This window comes from Erythrolamprus reginae, chromosome 8, assembly GCF_031021105.1.
Source record: "Erythrolamprus reginae isolate rEryReg1 chromosome 8, rEryReg1.hap1, whole genome shotgun sequence".
Lineage (NCBI taxonomy): Eukaryota > Metazoa > Chordata > Lepidosauria > Squamata > Dipsadidae > Erythrolamprus > Erythrolamprus reginae.
Window position 1 is genome coordinate 15518946 of NC_091957.1, and position 18861 is coordinate 15537806.

The following is an 18861-nucleotide window of genomic DNA, read 5'->3' on the forward strand; positions in this document are numbered from 1 at the left end:
CCTTTTCAAAACACTTTTGAAGTTTTCAACTTCAGCTGAGAAGGGGAAAAAGGGATGAAGGTTGCAGCCAAGAAAACACAGGGTGTGGGGGTGAATGCTGGGTGGGAGGGGCCAATTTGGGGGGAGTAGTCCCTCCCCCCCACTTTATACACCCATATTTTGCAGAACATCTAACAAGAGGCCAAGGGGGGGGGGCTTCTCTTTCCATCACCCTGCTGGGATGCCCACATTCCTGGGTTGGACTTTGGTGCCCCCCCCAGAGCCAAAAGAGGGCTTTAAATTAATAAAGAGACTTAGCTCCGCCCCCAATCCAGCAAATAGGAACCTCGAGACCCCCTCTTTGGATTGCTGCCCTCTCCCCCCAGCAATTATGGTTTGTGACCCCTCCCCGTTTAATCCAGCCCCATCCTAAATGAAGGCAATTGAGGAAGGAGATGGGCCTCTGTTTGAGGATGGGGCTGCAGGAAGAAAAATAATAAAGGGGGGGGGCGCTGAGCTCTGATATCTAAATCCAAAGGAAGAGGGCCCCAGTTAATTTGTTACTTACTTTATTATAGTGGTTTTTAAAAAAGGAAACATCCATTTCTGGTTATTTGAAAGTTTGTTATTCTTTGTTACTTTGCTGGAGAACACAGTGTTACACAAAGCGGTGGTTACAAGTAGTCCTGGAGTTACAATTGTGTAGTTAGTGGCTGCTTGAAGTCACAACAGCACCAAAAAAACCCCAGCAAAATTGAAGGACTGTTTTCCATACTTGTGGCTGCCATGTGATCAAAATTCAGAGGTTTTGCAACTGACATGGACTCATGACTGTTGCAGGGTCACCTGATCCCCTTCTGACAAGGCAAGGCAGCAGGGGAGCCAGATCCACAACCACCACAGTGATTCACTTAACAACCGTGACAAGAAAGGCCATAAAATGAGGCAAAGCCTGCTTAACAACTTAGCAAAGGGCACGTTGGCCTCCGTTTTGGTCGTTAAGTTACATTTTCTGTCCATTGGGAGGCTCGGGGTGGCGGTGGTGGAAGAATCCTGTCATGGCTTTGGACCAGACTACCTCCGGAACCACCTGCTACCGCACGAATCCCAGCGACCGATAAGGTCCCACAGAGTTGGCCTTCTCCGGGTCCCATCGACTAAACAATGTCGTTTGGCGGGCCCCAGGGGAAGAGTCTTCTCTGTGGCGGCCCCGGCCCTCTGGAACCAACTCCCCCCGGAGATTAGAATTGCCCCCACCTTCCCTGTCTTTCGTAAACTACTCAAGGCTCATTTATACCACTAGGCATGGGGGAGTTGAGATATTCCTTCCCCCTAAGCCATTACAAGTTATGCATGGTATCTCTGTGTGTATGTTTGGTTTTATAATAAGGGTTTTTAGTTGTTTTATTATTGGATTGTCACATGCTGTTTTTATCATTGTTGTTAGCCGCCCGAGTCTACGGAGAGGGGCGGCATACAAATCCAATAAATTATTATTATTATTATTATTATTATTATTATTATTATTATTATTATCATCATCATCATCATGGGATGATGGGAGGTGGAGTCCAGGGTTAGAAGCAAGGTTAGAAAACTCAGCTTGGAAATAAGTGCAAGAGGACACTAATAGGATGTTAAACACATGATGGACAATTACAAAGGAAATGGTGATGTTAGTTGAAAGGAACGAGATGGGAGAATTTGGAGAAATAAAAGAAGCAGCAATACAAAACGCTCAGGGGGTGTTGGGTTGGAAGGATGCGACAAAATGGACAACACAAAATTGGGTATCGGTACATAATACCCAATACCGCTCCGAGTCTCCGGAGAGGGGCAGCATACAAATCTAATAAATAATAATAATAATAATAATAATAATAATAATAATAATAATAATAATAATAATCTCAGTTTGAGATTATGGACAAGAGGATGAATTCGGCCAATGAAACTGACCCGTGGGAACTGATGGGATGATGGGACAAGATAAGAGGACATGTAGTCAGTAGAATTTGAGATGGAGGTACAAAGAATAAATTAGAATTACTTTATAATATGTAAATAAACAATCTAGAGATACTTTACCAGAAGAGCCCTCCACTCCTCCCCTCGCAACAGAATCCCCTACGCAACTAGACTCACAATCCTAGGTGGAAAATGCTTAGAACTACGTCGCCTTAAACGCAACCTAAGCATAGCCCATAAAATCATCTGCTACAATATCCTTCCTGTCAACGACTACTTCAGCTTCAACCACAACAACACATGAGCACACAACAGATACAAACTTAAAAGTAAACTGCTCTAAACTTGACTGCAGGAAATACAACTTTAGCAACTGAGTAGTTGATGCATGGAACTCACTACCTGAGTCTGTAGTATCATTCCCTAACCCCCAAAACTTTACCCACAGATTGTCCACTGTTGACCTCTCCCGATTCCTAAGAGGTCAGCAAGGGACTTGTATAAGTGCACCAGCGTGCCTTCCGTCCCGTCCTAATGTTTCTTTTTTTTACTAGTATCATGTATATTGTTCTGTCTGGGTTCCCCCAGACCTCAACACCAACTGGAAAAAACAGCCAGACACTCTGGTAAAAGCCAAAAGTATTTTATAACTGGAAAAAATAAGCACAGAGGAAAACCTGTTCTTCCCAACAGACAGGATATAATACGGTACAGCAGGGTCCTGATGTCCAGACAATACAGCAAGCTTCTTGCTGGCACCCCCCCCCCCCAAGGTTTCAATAGTCAAAGGCACAAACCAGGATTCCAAGACGCCAAAGTTCACAATCAGGTCCCACGACTCTCAAAGATAAAACTCCACAAGCCAGGAAGGGCGGGTCTGCCTTTTAGCCTTTCCCAAGAGCACCACACCCAAACCCAGCTGTTGCCACTTTAATGCTGAAAGTATTTAGCCAATTGATTCCCTCTCTGAGTAGCTCTTCGTTGTCGCAGATCAATTATGGCTTGTGCACTTTCCTCTAAGGAATCCAGGCTGCTTGCTGGGGAGAGCTCCCCCTGGTGGGACTCTGGCTGTCCTCCCTCTTCTTCAGCCTGGGATTCCTCCTCCTCGTCTGTCTGCACCTCCTGTTCCTCAGCCTCTCCCTCTGAGCTGGAAACCGACAGAAGGTCAGCCGTTCCTGGAGGGGCCTCAGACGGAACCACAACAGATATAAACATTGTTATATCTTTCTATACCGCCAATACGTACTTGACAAAACAAAACAATAAAATAAATACATTGCTCTTGAGTTAAAGTGGCATATATAAAATATGCCCTCATCTTGGTGGAGGGGTATGAATGATATTTGGTGGTGTTCACACATGAGCATATTGTTATGTGTTGTGTGAATGTTTTATTAACAGTGTTCCCTCAATTTCCGCGGGAGATGCGTTCTGAGACCGCCCGCGGAAGTCGAATTTCCGCGAAGTAGAGATGTTATTTATTTGCAAAAATTATTAGTTTGGCAATGACATATGACGTCATCGGGTGGAAAAAACTGTGGTATAGGGAAAAAACCCGCGAAGTATTTTTTAATTAATATTTTTTGAAAAACCGTGGTATAGGCTATTCGCGAAGTTCGAACCCGTGAAAATCGAGGGAACACTGTACTATAAAAAATTAAATAATTTTTTTAAAAAAACAAGGTTAAAAAACTCAGCTGAGTGCCAAATTTCAAGTTTCCTCCCTCAGCAAAAAAAGTATGGAGGGCAAATTGTGGCTGAAGACTTAACCAGCTCTGCCTTCCTCTCTGCACCCCAGGTGGTCAAAGACCCCAGAACCTCCCCCAGACCCCCCAGCCAAATCTGGAAGGAGAGAAGCCGAAAATCCCCCATGGCTTTGGGCCTGGCCTCTGCCAAGCCAAACAGGAGGGGAAGATTGGCAGCTGGCCAGGAGCAACAAGGGAGGGCCCACTCCCTTGCATGGCAGGCCGACCAGACCCCCCACCCCCACCCCAGGGAGGGGAGGCCTTCGCTGCTAGGCCGGGTTTGCAGAGCTTTCTCCGCAGGGCTAGGAGGGGGGGGGGGAAGAGGCCAAATGACCCCCCCTCCAATTTCCTCCAGCATGGGGGCCCGGGTCTCAGAGGCTCTTGTCCTGGGCCGTCCTCACCCCCAGACTCTGTGGCTCTTCAAACATGAGACAACTTTTCAAGACTTGTGGACTTCAACAAGTTGTGGATGTCACACCAACACTCCGCAGTCTGCATTGGTTGCCGATCAGTTTCCGGTCACAATTCAAAGTGTTGGTTATGACCTATAAAGCCCTTCATGGCACCGGACCAGATTATCTCAGGGACCGCCTTCTGCTGCACGAATCCCAGCGGCCAGTTAGGTCCCACAGAGTGGATCTTCTCCGGGTCCCGTCAACTAAACAATGCCGCTTGGCGGGACCCAGGAGAAGAGCCTTCTCTGTGGCGGCACCGGCCCTCTGGAACCAACTCCCCCCAGAGATTAGAATTGCCCCCACCCTCCTTGCCTTTCGTAAGCTTCTTAAAACCCACCTCTGCCGCCAGGCATGGGGGAATTAAGACTTTTTTTCTCCCCCTAGGCCGTTACAACTGTATACATGGTATGTTTGTATGTATGTTTGGTTTTTATATATTAAGGGGTTTTAATTTGCTTTTAGTATTGGATTTTATTGTATATTTTCATGATTGTTGTTAGCCGCCCCGAGTTTTCGGGGAGGGGCGGCATATAAATCCAATAAAACTAAACTAAACTAAACTCCCAGGTTGCAATCTTAGAAGCTGCCATGTTTGGAAACCCCTGCCCCACTCCGTCTGGAAGGCTCCCCCCTCCTCTCTTTCTTTGCAACAGAGTCACACAACGTAATTAAAATTGAGAAATCCTAGTGAGTTTGCCCCCGATTCTTCTTCCTTTAAGGCAGGGGGCTTCAAACGTGGCAATTTTTAAGACTTGTGGACTCCACAAGTTCTCCCAGAATTCTGGGAGTTGAAGTCCACCAGTCTTAAAGGTTCCTCCAGAATTCTGGGAGTTGAAGTCGAGTCTTAAAAGTCCTCCCAGAATTCTGGGAGTTGAAGTCCACCAGTTTTAAAGCTGCCAAGTTTGAAGACCTCTGCTTTAAGGTTTATTCAGTTGCTTTGCAATCCTCAGTTTTTTTATTGTAGTAGCTCGCTCTCTTTTGCCATCCCATAATTGTCTGCCTTTCCCTTTGTAGCTTCCCCGCCTGGCCTCCAAATTAAAAATAAATTATCCAATTGCAATTGCAGCTTCCCAAGACTTCTGCCTTCCCTGCTGGAGGGACCAACTAGCTAGGATTACAAAAGGATGGCTGCCCTCCTGTGGCTCTTCTGGGCTATTGCAGCTCTTGAAGGCGGCCCCCTGGTGGTTTTCTGGGGCAATTACACCCAGCATATGGGTGTACTGTAATGTTTTTAAGCAAAACATTTTTTATTATTTTTATGATCTGCTGTTTTGCTCTACAAGTATCCAGGAGACCCAGCAAACTTTAAAAAAAGGATATTTATTTTATTTATTAGATTTATATTATTATTTATTAAATTTAACAGATATAAACAGTTAAAAACGAAAAGGGTGTTCCAGTTCTAGTTGAAGTCCCATAAAACTATTATTTTCTATTCATCCCCTATGTATGTCTCCTTTTGCAAAAGTGAGTTTTATATATAGATTTCTATATATTGGTCTAAATAATATATATATATTTGAATATTATGTTTCCTTTTACAAAGGTGCGTTTGTTATGTAATTATTTTATATGTATTTTTTGTGATAAGGGAAACGGAAGGGATTTGGACCTTACCAGGATTTGAACCTGTAGCAGGTTGCATACAAGGCAGGAGATTAACCATTGTGCTACAGGCCCACCTCTGAATCGGCCTTTATGGGGCAAGCCTATCCGGTGAGCCCATTGTGCTGGTTTTGTTACTCCAGGGCTTCCGGGAAGCTTCCCAGAAGTGTCCAGAATGCAAAAAAACAGCACAATGTCCGTACTTTTTTTTTTTTTTTTGCTTCCCGGAAGCTTTCCTGAAGTGTCTGGAGGGAAAAGTGCTTTCGCCAAGACAGAAAGTCAGCTGGCCTGCCCCCTGGTGGATCGCCCAATTGCTGCAGTCACAATGGGCAGAAGGAATATACTGTAGTACTGTATAATGATCGTGTGCTATAGATTGTCAATGCTTTGTCCTGGTTCCCTATTTAGCCTGCAACACCCAAGTCCTCCACCAGGGGGCGGTATGTCCTATGTCCTAAAAAAAAAGTTTTCCCTCTTATTTATTAAAGGCAATATCACAGCGCCCCCCTTTGGCCGCTGTGGGTACTGCAGACTCGGGGGGGGGATCTGGGCAATGCAATCCCTGTCCCCCCCCATGACAGCCCCTCCCCCAGGCTCAATCTAATGGTCCCAGAGTGAAAATGGCGTTTTAAGAGCCGAGTGGCGACTTCTCTTGAGCCCAGCGGGATTCCGTAGAACAAAACACATCAAAGCCGAGATTTTGAACATTTTTATTCCTGTTTTTGGCGGGTGGGGGGTGGATTATTGATGCCCCAAAAGATTTAAATTTTCAGTAAAATTGCTAGTCCAACGCCGTACATTCGGAAGTGTATTCTTAGAGGGAAATTTGGATTTTCAAAAACCGCGTTGTGCTTGCTTAAGGAGCAGGGTTATTTCTCCACAACCAGGATTGAGGGATGGAGCATTCGCTGCCCGTCGCCCAAGGAAGAGGGTGTTTATAGACTGGGGTTGAATTTAGGGGGTGGTATCCTTGGTGCTTCCTGAATTTTTTTTGTTCCAACTAGGTAACATCATTGCTAGAAAGGAGAACCCCCACTGCCTTCTAGAACTGATGCTGTTACCTAGCTGGGTCATGAGATGTCCCAAGAAAAACAGAGCACCAAGGACCCTCCCGGTCTTCCTCCTGCCCCCTCCACAAACACCTTTCCCTTCTAGCACCAGCTGGGTCACGAAACGTCTGCAAGAGGACACCAAGTTTAAAACGCCACCAAGCACCCCACAGCTGGGAGGGAGGTGGGGGCCATTTGGGGATCCCCCACCCCAAAGTCTGAGGGCCGAGCTGGGGCGGTCGCAGCCACCACCCCCATTCTCTGGGAGAATCCACATTCCAGGGAAGAACCGGTCAGGGAAACGCTGCCCCCCCAGTATTTTCCCCTTGAGGAGACCCCCAACCTGCCTCTTTGCCACTTGGGGTGGGGGGCAGTCACACAGCACAGCAAAATTATATCCACAGTCAGGGAGACATCACGTTGGCCAAAATAACTTCATCGGCAAAAGATTAAACCAGGGGGGATTAAACCAAACTGAACGTCCGAGTCTCTTTTGAGACCTCAAATTCATGCGGGTTAAAATGGCTCCTGTTTCCGAACGAGCCCAGGACCGGGAAGCCCCTCACCCCCCCAAAAAACCTCTTTACAAAAAAGTCCCGCATGGCATCGCGGGAGGGGGGAAAATGGCGCTTAATGAAGGACGGTGAGGAGGGAGGAGCGGAGATCCGTCTTGGAGGGGTAGAGGACCCTGAGGCTCCCTTCGGCGTCCACCACCCGGACCTGCTGCAGGATCAGAGGGGCTGTGTTGGTGGGGCCGCCTTCTTCGGGCTGGAGGATTTCGTGATCCGAGCCCGCGTCCCCGTCTTTGTGGACGGCAGCTGTCAGCCTGTTCATCTCGGCCATTTTCTGAAATTCATATAAACAATAATAACGATGACACACAGACACAAAAATATTATTTTTAGCTTCCTGAAAAGAACCGGATCAAACCCAGGTGGCGGTCTGAGCACTGTGATTGGTTTTGGGCTCCACGACAATCGAGAGTTCATGGGAACTGCAGACAGTCATTTAGTTACGACAAACCACAACCCTGGCACAACGAATGACTGTATGATTGCTGCACGAATCGGTGTGATTGATTTTAATATACACTGCTCAAAAAAAATAATAAAGGGAACACTTAAGCAACACAATATAACTCCAAGTAAATCAAACTTCTGTGAAATCAAACTGTCCACTTAGGAAGCAACCCTGATGGACAGTCAATGTCACAGGCTGTTGTGCACATCCAACTTTGTACAGAACAAAGTATTCAATGAGAATATTTCATTCACTCAGATCTACGATGGGTTATTTGAGGGTTTCCTTTATATATTTTTTGAGCAGTACAATTAGGGATTTTAGATAGCCATGTAATTTTAACTTAATTGGATTAATTTTATTGCTATTTATTTATTTATTTATTTGATTGATTGATTGATTGATTTGATTCGTATGCCGCCCCTCTCCGAAGACTCGGGATGGCTCACAACAGCAATAAAAACAATATAACAGTGGAATAAATCTAATATAAACAACATATAAAACCCTATCATTACTTAAAAACCAAACATTCATACCAAACATAAAACAAAGTATAAAAAATAGCCTGGGGGAAGAGTGTCTCAACTCCCCCATGCCTGGCAGTATAACTGAGTCTTAAGTAGTTTATGAAAGACAGGAAGGGTGGGGGCAGTTCTAATCTCCAGGGGGAGTTGGTTCCAGAGGGCCAGGGCCGCCAAAGAGAAGGCTCTTCCCCTGGGGCCCGCCAAACGACATTGTTTAGTCGACGGGACCCAGAGAAGGCCAACTCTGTGGGACCTTATCGGTCGCTGGGATTCGTGCGGTAGCAGGCGGTTCCAGAGGTACTTTGGTCCAATTTACTGTTTTTATATGTTGCCGCTCTGAGTCTTCGGAGAGGGGCTGTATAAAAATCCAATAAATGAATAAATAGCCCCCCCCCACCCCCAAAGTATTTTAAGACCTGGTTCTGGTGTTCTATCCCCCCTTGTGGTCCCGCGATCACATTTTGCGTGCTTGGCAATTGTGCCGTCTTTACGGCTGACTCTTTGCAGTGTCCTGCGGTCACGCAGCCAGGAGTGAGGACATTATTTGGCTGAAAACCTGAGCTCTGGCCAAGACGGCCACTGTGAACTATGGCTTCACTTAATGCCTGCAGCATTTGCAACCGCTGGAAAGAAAGCTGGTCCTGATTTGACTTGTTTTACGACAGTCACGGCTGTAATTGGCAGGTGGCTGTTGAGGGCTAGCTGTAAACCTGTTGGTTAGGCTGGATGTTAACCAGCCACAGGTGTAATTGCACCTGTTGTGTTCCCAGCTGTGAGTTGTATCCAGGGATCAGGCGCACCCTGACAGTCCTGAGACCCATGGTTCCCAGCCCTGATGTGAGGTGGGGGGGATGGAAGACGTACCACAACGAGCGTGTCCATCACATCTTTACACAGCTGGAGACTACTGGCGCTGGTCACTTCCAGGAGTAAGTCAGTGGTCGTTTTCCCAAGCTTACAAAGACCAAAAGGAAACATCAGCATTTATATTTCTGCATTTATGAGAAGAACGTCTCAATTTACAACCACCCATTTATTTATTTTTGGGGGGTAAATAATTTTTTTTATTTTTCTCTCCAATCACGTGTTCAGAAAAAAGAAAATACTATTAATTTTAATTTTCACAATTTTGATATACATAGTTTAACCAATGCTACCTCCTTAACATTTGACATCTGAATAAAAATAATTACTCCAATTTCTTATAAAATAACAAAAAGACTGTTCGCCAATATACATTTTAGGCTGTTCCTATTCTTGATCACATCTAATTAAGCCATAATGCTTCAATTTTCTCAAAATCTCCTCCATATCAGTTTTCATGTATGTTTTAAACCCTCTTCCATAATAGGTGCCCTTTAAAATGAAAGAAAAGAACATTAAAAAAGAAAAGGAGCAAAAATTTCTAAATACCTCCAACGGTATTTAAATTAAATCCAACCCTTGCTAAAAGATAGTTTAAAAAAATATAGGGGGGGGGAACCCGCCAAATAGTATGCCCCAAATATCGCCAAATTAGTAAACCAAATAAAAAAAACTAATTGCAAATAATTCCTTTTAATAGGTAAAGATAAGAAATAAAAAATAAGAATTAAAGAAAATGAAAGAATTAACAAGGAAAGAAAATGAAAGAAAAAATTAAAAAAGAAAGAACAAAAACAACACTGAATACAGTAGTACCTCTAGATACGAGTTTAATTCGTTCCAGAAGGGAGCTTGTATGTCGAACATAGTTCCCTCTAAGCTGAGCAGTGAGCAATCGCTCACTTAAAAATCATCATCAACTCAGAGTTTTCCAAACCTGCCCAGAAGCCGAGAGGGAAAGAGTGAGAGGGAAGGAGAGAGAGAGGAAGAGAGAGAAACAGATAGAAAAAAGAGAGGAAGGAAAAGAGAAAGAAAAAGAATGGGAGTAAGGAAGAGAGAAAGAAAATCAAGATCTAGTTTGAAACTAGCTCAACTATTTAAGTGGCATTTTGATATTGATAGAGTTGCCCTATTATGAGCTCACTGTTATAGACACACAGTACAGTATTTTATTTTGAAATTCTCTGAGGCAAAACAGGGTGGGTTTTTTATTTGTTTGTTTGTTTGTTTCTTTCTTTATTATTTCTGTGCCGCCCAGTCCTGAAGGGACTGCGGCTCAGACACTATACTTTTCCGCCCACCCCCCAAAAAAAGTAGAGGGAAAACTGATGTCGAACAACTCGTATCTGGAACAAATGGCTTTAGACTTTGTTTTTCCCCTCCGAGATAACGAGAAGCAAGGATTCTTGCGCCACCTAGTGGACGCTCGGCTCGTATCCCGAATTTGAGCTCAGGTCTGGAACAGAAATTTCTCTCCCCTCGTGGCTCGTAACTTGGAATACTCGCATATGGAGCAGCTCGTATCTAGAGGTACTACTGTACTCCATATACTCATCATACCCTATTCTAGTTGTAATACTTTTAGAATCATCATACCCTATTCTAGGAAAAAAAAAGTCACTGTAAACCCAGTGGAATCATCTTCCCTACTCTAATTATAACACTTTCAATCCAATAGAGTCACAACCACCCATTTAGTGACCATTCAAAGCCCTGCAAAAAGTGATTTACAACCAGTGAGGTCACTGCTCATCTTTGTGATCACAGTCCAGGTACCTGGCCACTGACGTTTCAGGACCCAACTACGTAACACCATCAGTGCTGGGGGGGGGGGGGGCTTTGAGGAAAGCAGGAGGAAGAGGAGGGGGAGGAGGACTGGGGGATCCATGATGCTACCTCAGCTTGGGGGTTTCCTTGCAGACGTTTTATGGCCCAACTACGTAATGCCATCAGTGCATTCTGACTGTAAGGACCAATGTTTCTTCACTGATTGGAATTTATTTATACAAGGCTGGCGCGATTTGCGTGATGGGCAGATTGAAGAACGGGTCCTAATAGTGCAGGAATCGCAGCCCCTTCCCCACCCACGGCTCAGCCAAGCCCCTTACCTTTGTTTTCTCGCTGTTCGTAATAGGAGGGAAAGAAATCACAGCGCCTTCGGCATCGACCAGGCAAGGGTAGTTCTCTTTCCCATCCAGCAACTGAAGATACCTGCCCAAATTGGAAGGAAGAAGGTCCAACCTTATTAGGACGCCATGACAGTCCAATAAAAACTAATGCAAGCCCCAAGCAACCACCCTAGTCTGATGCACCATTAAAAAAAATAAAATTAAATTAAAACCTCCCACTCTATCTCTAAAAATAGCAGCCGAGGCAGCTCAAACTGCATATTTAAGAATTTAATCAAATTCAAGCCACAAAAGGCTTCAGTCTTCACGAAGGGATCATCAGTGCTGGGTTTTTAAACCCAAATTTGGGTTTTTCAAATCCTCTCTGGGTTTTTACTTTTTAAATTTTTTTTAAAAGTACAGAAAACTAAATTATTCTATATGCGAGATTATAGAGTGTGTATTAAATGGGTAAAAATAATTTAGTTTAAACTTAAAATAGCATATTTTGCTACCTTGGGACTTCTGTGCAGAACTTAGATTTGAGCGTGAAATTTTCAAATTATTTTTTAGACACCCAATTGAGAACTCTGAGATAAATAGATGAAAATTAATTTAGTGTGAAAGTGATTTATTGGGGTGTTTTGTGTAGAATCTGGGTTTAGTTGAACATGAATTTTTGGATACTTTTTAACAAAGAAAATCTTGCTGGCAACCCTAATAAATGTAGGAAAAACATATATTAAAATGGATTTGTTTTTGTTTAAAACCCGAGTTTATTTGTGTGCACAATCTTGGGATTTTTTCTTAAGAAACCCTGCTGCTAATTTTAGGATAAATAAGTAAAATAATTTCGTTTAAAACTAAAATATTAATGTGAAAATTGAGAGAGCACGAAATATTTTTGTTTCTTTTAGGAAACCTTGCCAGCAACCCTGTTTGAGTCTACAGATGTGGTAACTCTTGAACTCGTGCTCTACCCTACTTTTTCCTCCTCTGCCTTGAATCCATGACTTACTTGTACAGTCCGGAGATGTTTTGTCTTTTCTTCTGTTTCCGCTGTTCCTCAGCTTCGGCCTGCAACTGGCGAAGGAGCTCATTGGCCTGGACCTCCTTCCGCCCCAGGGGGATGATCTGGAAAATGGAAAAACTGTTTCAAGATGGTCATCTTCAGAGGGGGGGGAGGGGAGAAAGACTGAGGGGCAGGAAACAGGCAAACCATTTATAACATTGGCGTCTTTGATGCTCCCCGAACTGGGTTGTTTTGCTTTAGACCAGTGTTTCCCAACCTTCCCGAATTCTGGGAGTTGAAGTCCAGATCTCTTCAAGATGCCAAGGTTGGGAAGCACCGCTTTAGATGATTCATAACCCAAGAAGGAAACATCATGAGGGCTAGAACTGAGATGGACTTTGCTCCTAGTATTGATGACATCGTTCGGATATATATACTACCTCGGTTCTCGAACGCATTGGTTTTCATACATTTCGGATACCGAACAAAATTTTCGGCAAAAATTCGGATACCGAACGGCCACAGAAAATTTTGTTTGTTATCCGAAATGTTACCGCCCGCTTAACAGCCTCCCAGTCTCTATAGTCTAACCTCTCCCAGCTGCAGGAAGGGTGGGGGCAGCTGCAATACCGGCAGCTTCGGGGGGCTCCTTTCCTCAGAGCTTCGTCTTGTGCACCAACTTTCTCCTTCCCGGCGGCAGCGGTGGCGACAGCTTTCCTTCGAGGAGCAGCAGCGCCGGGAACGTCACGTAACGAAGGGAAGCCGGTGGAGCGGCGGCAACTGCTGAGATGGCTCTGGCGGCTTCCCTTCATCACGTGAAGCACTGAGGAAAGGAGCCCCCAAAAGCTGCTGGTGTTGCAGCCGCCCCCACCCTTCCTGCAGTTTGGAGAGGGGTAGGGAACGTTGGCTCTTCTATAACATGTGGACTTCAACTCCCAGAATTCCTAAGCTAGCATGATTAGCTCGGGGTTCTGGGAGTTGAAGTCCACAAGTCATAGAAGAGCCAACGTTCCCTACCCCTGGGTTAGACTATAGAGCTCCTCAGATTTTTATCCCATAGGAAATAAAGAAAATAGATTTAATTGGTTCCCAGCGAGTCAACAGGGGCTGGGAACCAATTAAATCCATTTCCATTATTTTCTATGGGATAAATAAATTCGGTACTCGACCAAATCGGTTCTCGACCACACTTCTGGAACGAATTGTGGTCGAGAACCGAGGTACCACTGTATATGCAGAGTAATGTAGGAGGACTATATGAGATATCAGAATATATCGCAGCAATTTAATGAACCAGATAAATGACGAGGACACTTTTGTATAAAACAGTAGTTTTCAGTGAAAAATATCTTCTATTTACAGGAACTTTACATTGGCTGTATTCAGCTTACTTACAAGTAGATATTCAACCAATCCAGGTTTCTTCGTACCACTATCTCAGTTCTACTCAATATCTAACTCACACGCAAACTGCTTCAGCCAGCCAACTAACAACCACCATCAACAGCAAACGACCACAAGGGGATAATGGTGAAGTTGATTTGCATCTTATAATGCCCTGGCCCAATCAGGTTGCAGTTCACACTCATTAACATGCTTACATTCTGCCTTTTTATCTTATATGGCAATACATTCTACTTTTCACCGTATATTCTACTTTTCCCTTATATGGTACTAGAATGAAATATCACTCAGGATTGCTAAGCCTGAGAGACATGAGCTAGAATAGAATAGAATTCTTTATTGGCCGAGTGTGATTGGACACACAAGGAATTTGTCTTTGGTGCAGATGCTCTCAGTCTCCATAAAAGAAAAAGAGATATTTTTCAAGAATCCTGAGGTTCAACACTTAATGACTGTCATAGGGGTCAATGAAGAAACAATCAATATTAATAAAAATCTTAAGGATACAAGTAACTAGCATACAGTCATAAGTGGGAGGAAATGGGTGATAGGAATGATGGGAAAAAACTAGTAGTAATAGTAGTGCAGACTTAGTAAATAGTTTGGCAGTGTTGAGGGAGTTATTTGTTTAGCAGAGTGATGGCGTTTGGGAAAAAACTGTTTTTGTGTCTAATTGTCTTGGTGTGCAGGGCTCCGTAGTGACGTTTTGGGGGTGGGAGTTGAGGGTAGTTGGGTCATGAAATGTCTGCAAGGGAACAACTATATTCAGGGATCACCAAGGACCCCCACCCCATTCCTCCCCACAAACCCCTCTCTCTGCTGGAGGACAGCCCACCTTCAACTCCTCTGGGGCCCGAGCTTCATAGATGAGTGGTCCTTTCACCAGCTGCAGGTCATGAGTCGCAATCGTGGCCGCTGTTCGTTTCTCACAAATGTCCTCATGGAGTTTTGTCTGTTTGTGGGATTGAAAGAAAAACAGATTTCATTTAAAAAAAAAATATTTTTATTAATTTTTCAAAGACAGACATTACAAACATAACATAAAACAATAAAGGAGCCACCGTTGCTCCGCTCAGCATAGAAGTCTTCATTGTATAGGAACAAAAAAGATGACATTGTATTTGATCAAACCAGAGAATATTTAAAGGCATCTATGACTATGCTCTATTATAAAAGAGAAATAAGGTAAAATAATGAGAAAATAATTAAAAAGTAAAGGAAGATATAAAAAGAAAAACACATCTAATAATTTATATATGTAAAAAAAAAGATTTATAAAAGAAATTTGAATAAAAAAAAGGTAAAGTATCCACTGTAACTCGCTGTATAAAAACACATCTAGTCATATATTAAAAAAGGATAAAACCTAACTATAGATCAAATCAAACTAAAAACAGATTTCATTTTAAACTACAGCATTTCAAGCCAAGGTCCTGACCAGGAACAGCCGGACTCTCCCATTTGAGAAGAGTTTTCTACCTGCGAGGGGTAGGAGAGTTGCGTAAGGGCCTAGTGCCTCCTTTGGAACCCCACCTGAACAGAGAGGAACCTCTTCAGAGCGTTGCCAGTGCTGAAATCCATGCCTTTCACCACACAACACACGATGTAAGGACGGATGTCTTTCGCGCTGGGGCTGGCTTTCACCACCAACGGTGCCGGGCTCTCGGAGATGTGAAGGATTTTCACCAGCAGCTTCTGGACATCTTCCAGTTCGTCATCGCTGCCTCCTTTCTTCTTGTTCTTCTCTCGCTTCTTTTTCCGGCTTTCTTCTCTGTCGATGCCGCCCTCCTGCTTGCCCCTCCCCCGGCGCAGGTACTCCAAGATGGATTTGGTCTGGCAGCCATTCACCATCTTCTCCAGCCGTTTGTCCTTCAGGGCGTTGCCTTTCAGGTTGACGTCCTTCAGCTTCGGGCAGTCGGCCAGCTCTGCTGGGATTTCGGAAAGCTTGTTATTGGAGACGTCCAAAGTCTGGAGAAAGAGAATCAAGAGCTGGTTGTTTTCCACCAAGAAAAGAGAACAAATCCCTAGGAACGAAATCTTGTCCTCTCGGTCAGACGGGACAGCTGAAAAACTACAACAGGTGGCAGGGCAAAAGCACATAGAGGGAAGCTAAGAGGTGCTAGGCATTTTTTTGGAAAGTGTTTACTTTGAACATTCACCCCTTCCACATTCTTGGTAGGGAAGTCACAGCCACCATCATGGGAGAGTGTGTGTGTGTTCTATTAACTTTATTGTTATTGCGCCTTGTACAATGAAATTAAATGTCATCTTCAGTGTACATTACACATAAGAAAAAGTATTAAAAATAAAACAAAAATACATATCCTTCACAATTGAATTAAAAACCCCTGACATTGCATTAATGTTGCAGTATACAGTAGAATTCAATATAGTTACCACTCTGGGGTAGAAGCTGTTTTTCAGCGTATTTGTCCTTGTTTACATTATCCTGAACCATCTGCCAGATTTATTTATTTATTTGGATTTCTATGCTGCCTTTTTCCAGACTCAGGGCAGCTTACAAACATAGGGATAAAATACAAACTATTACGGATGGCAATATTTCCAAATAAGAGTGCCCAGGATGAGATGCATCCTTAAGAATGTTTTATGACACTAATACATTTATGTATCTTTGGTCCCTGAAGTCAGTAGCAATCAGATGTGTTCTCATCATTACACAAATGCACAGTGCTGGGGGTTTGTGGGAATTTGAAGTTTGCTTTCCTGAAAACAATGTTTTGTTTTATGTTGATGTGTGTGTGTCTCTGTGAATTTATTCACTACCACCCCTTCATCACTAGATATTGATGGCCACCATCTCCTGGTTTCTCGGCTAGCACAGTCACCCACTGCATATAATGTGGAAGACATTGGGGCCGCTGAGTTTTACATCTTGCTCCGGCCGTGGATGTGATTGTGTGAAGGTTGTTGAATGAATGCTGTTTTATACTATTGGGGTTCTAACTATTAGTTTTAATGACAGGTTGGGTTTCACTCACTATATTGTACCATATTTTATTATTTTGTTGTAAGCCCCCGAGTCTGTGGAGAAGGGCAGCATAGAAATCCGACTGACCAAATAAAAATAAATAAATGAGAGCTAGAAGGGACCTCTAAGGTCTAGTCTAACCCCAAGATCAAGCAGGAGATCTAGCCATTCCAGACAAATGGCTGCCCAGTAGTCTCTTCTTGAAGATCTTCAGTGATGGAGCACCCGCCACTTTCAAGAAGGAAGCCCTTCCGCTGAATAACTCAACCGTGATTAGAATTTTTATGACTATTGTTAGCCGCCCTGAGTCCTTTTTGGAGAGGGTGGCACATAAATAATAAACAAATGAATAAATTTGGAAGGGACCTTGGAGGTCTTCTAGTCCACCCCCTCTGATGTAAGTGTGCTTGAATGAAACGCGATTCATGCAATTTGCTCGGCCTGCCTTGTGTGGCTTACCTTCAGCCCGGCCAGGCGGGCCACCTCCGGCCCCAGCACCTCCAGCTCGTTCCCGGACGCCTCCAGCAGGCCCAGCAGCGGCAGAGGCGAGGGCGGCGGCGGAGGGGGGCCGGGCCGGCGAATCCCCTGGGCGGGCGGAGGAGGCGGCGGCGGGGGCAGCATCATCCCCGGGAGGGCGCGCAGCCGGTTCCCACCCAGGAGCAGCTCCAGCAGCGCGGGGGCCGAGCGGGCCAGCCCGGGGCCCAGGCCGCGCAGGCGATTGCGGCGCAGGTTCAGCACCCGCAGTTCGGGCAGCGCCACCGCCCTTCCCGCCGCCTCCTCGGGTCCCTCCAGCCCGCCCAGCTGCGGTGGCAGCTCCTCCAAGCCGTTTTCCGACAGGTCGAGCGAGCGCAGCGCGGCGGGCAGCAGCCCTCCGGCCAGGGAGAGCCCCGCCGGGCCCAACGCGCAGCCGGGCAGCGCCAGCGCCTGCAGGCCCGAGAGGAGGCCCAGCGCCGCGCCGGGCTCGCGTAGCTCCGGGCAGCCGAGGACCTCCAGGGAGCGGAGCGCCGCGCCCAGCTCGCCTAACGCGGACGGGAGGCGACCCCCGGCCGCTCGGACCCTCCACTCCAGCGCCTCGCCGCCTTCCAGCCGCAGCTCCCGCCGCCCGCCCGCCGCGGCCGCCTCCAGCTCCGGCCAATCTTCCTCAGGCGCCGCCATGTTTGCTCGACCGGTCGCTTCCGGCGCATGCAGATGACGTCTTGAGACGCGCGCGTCTCTTTCACTTCACGTCACGCTGCTCTCTTTCCTTTTCTCCCCCATGCCGCCTCTTTTTGCGCAGGCGCTGAGACATTTTAAGAGCCGGCGTTTCTCAAGCTGGGTTTTTTAAGATGGGCGGACTTCCCGCCCGGGGGATGCTGGGAGCGGAAGTCCATCCACTTTAAAGGGGCCCAGATTGAAAAAGTGTCACGACTTTTCAATTAAGATACATATTTCTCCCCCCACCAAGTTGGTTTCTCAGGTCCTCCAGGGGTGCTGCTGCTGCTCCTTCCCAATGGTTGAGCCAAGCGAGTCTCCAAATTGGGCAACATTTTAAAGACTTGTGGACTTCCAACCCCCAGAATTAGGCCGAACGTGAGGAATTATGGGAGTTGAAGTCCCCAAGTGTTAAAAGTTGCCCAGCTTGCAGTCCCCTGGATTAGCAGCATCAAAGAAGCATCCAACTTTGACCTTCTCCAGGGCAAACGTCCCTAAGTTGGTTATCTAATGGTCACCGACCTTCCATCATGGTCTCTTTCTATTCATCTACTCCAACACTGATGATGTTCCTTGGTTGGGTCATGAGGCATCTGCAAGACCACCAAGGACCCACAGTCCCCCTCCTCCTCTTCCCCTCTACAGACAACCCTCTCCCTTCCAGCACTGAGTTACCTAGTTGGGTCAAAAAATGTCTACAACAGCAATAGCATTTAGACTTATACACCGCTTCATGGTGCTTTTCCAGCCCTCTCTAAACAGTTTACAGAATCAGCTTCATGCCCCCAACCACTTGTGTCCTCATTTGACCCACCTTGGCAGGATGGAAGGCTGAGTCAACCTGGAGCTGGTGGGGAGATCTGAACTGCTGAACTACAGCTAGTGGTTAGCTGAAGAAGCCAGCAGTGCTGCACTCTAACCAGTGCACCACCCTGGCTCACT

At 45.5% G+C, this 18861-nt stretch overlaps 1 protein-coding gene across 1 annotated transcript; it reads right to left on the minus strand.

Moving 5' to 3' along the window:
- Positions 1 to 6446: 6446 nt before the first annotated feature.
- On the minus strand, positions 6447 to 17963 carry LRRC47 (leucine rich repeat containing 47). Its single transcript, XM_070758993.1, has 7 exons — positions 17188 to 17963; positions 15270 to 15704; positions 14572 to 14688; positions 12339 to 12454; positions 11321 to 11423; positions 9213 to 9302; positions 6447 to 7647 (listed from the first exon to the last, which is right to left on the minus strand). The coding sequence occupies exons 1-7, from the start codon at positions 17881 to 17883 to the stop codon at positions 7432 to 7434; spliced, it is 1773 nt and encodes a 590-aa protein (XP_070615094.1). The 5' UTR covers positions 17884 to 17963; the 3' UTR covers positions 6447 to 7431.
- Positions 17964 to 18861: the final 898 nt, after the last annotated feature.

What these genes read in the sequence shown, in the direction of transcription:
- LRRC47 (XM_070758993.1), bottom strand. Translation starts at nt 17,883, where the DNA reads ATGGCGGCGCCTGAGGAAGATTGGCCGGAGCTGGAGGCGGCCGCGGCG. An exon ending in CCCGCCTGGCCGGGCTGAAG is followed by an intron (nt 15,705 to 17,187) that starts GTAAGCCACACA and finishes CTCTTTCTCCAG; the next exon opens with ACTTTGGACGTCTCCAATAA. An exon ending in AGAGGTTCCTCTCTGTTCAG is followed by an intron (nt 14,689 to 15,269) that starts GTGGGGTTCCAA and finishes TCCCACAAACAG; the next exon opens with ACAAAACTCCATGAGGACAT.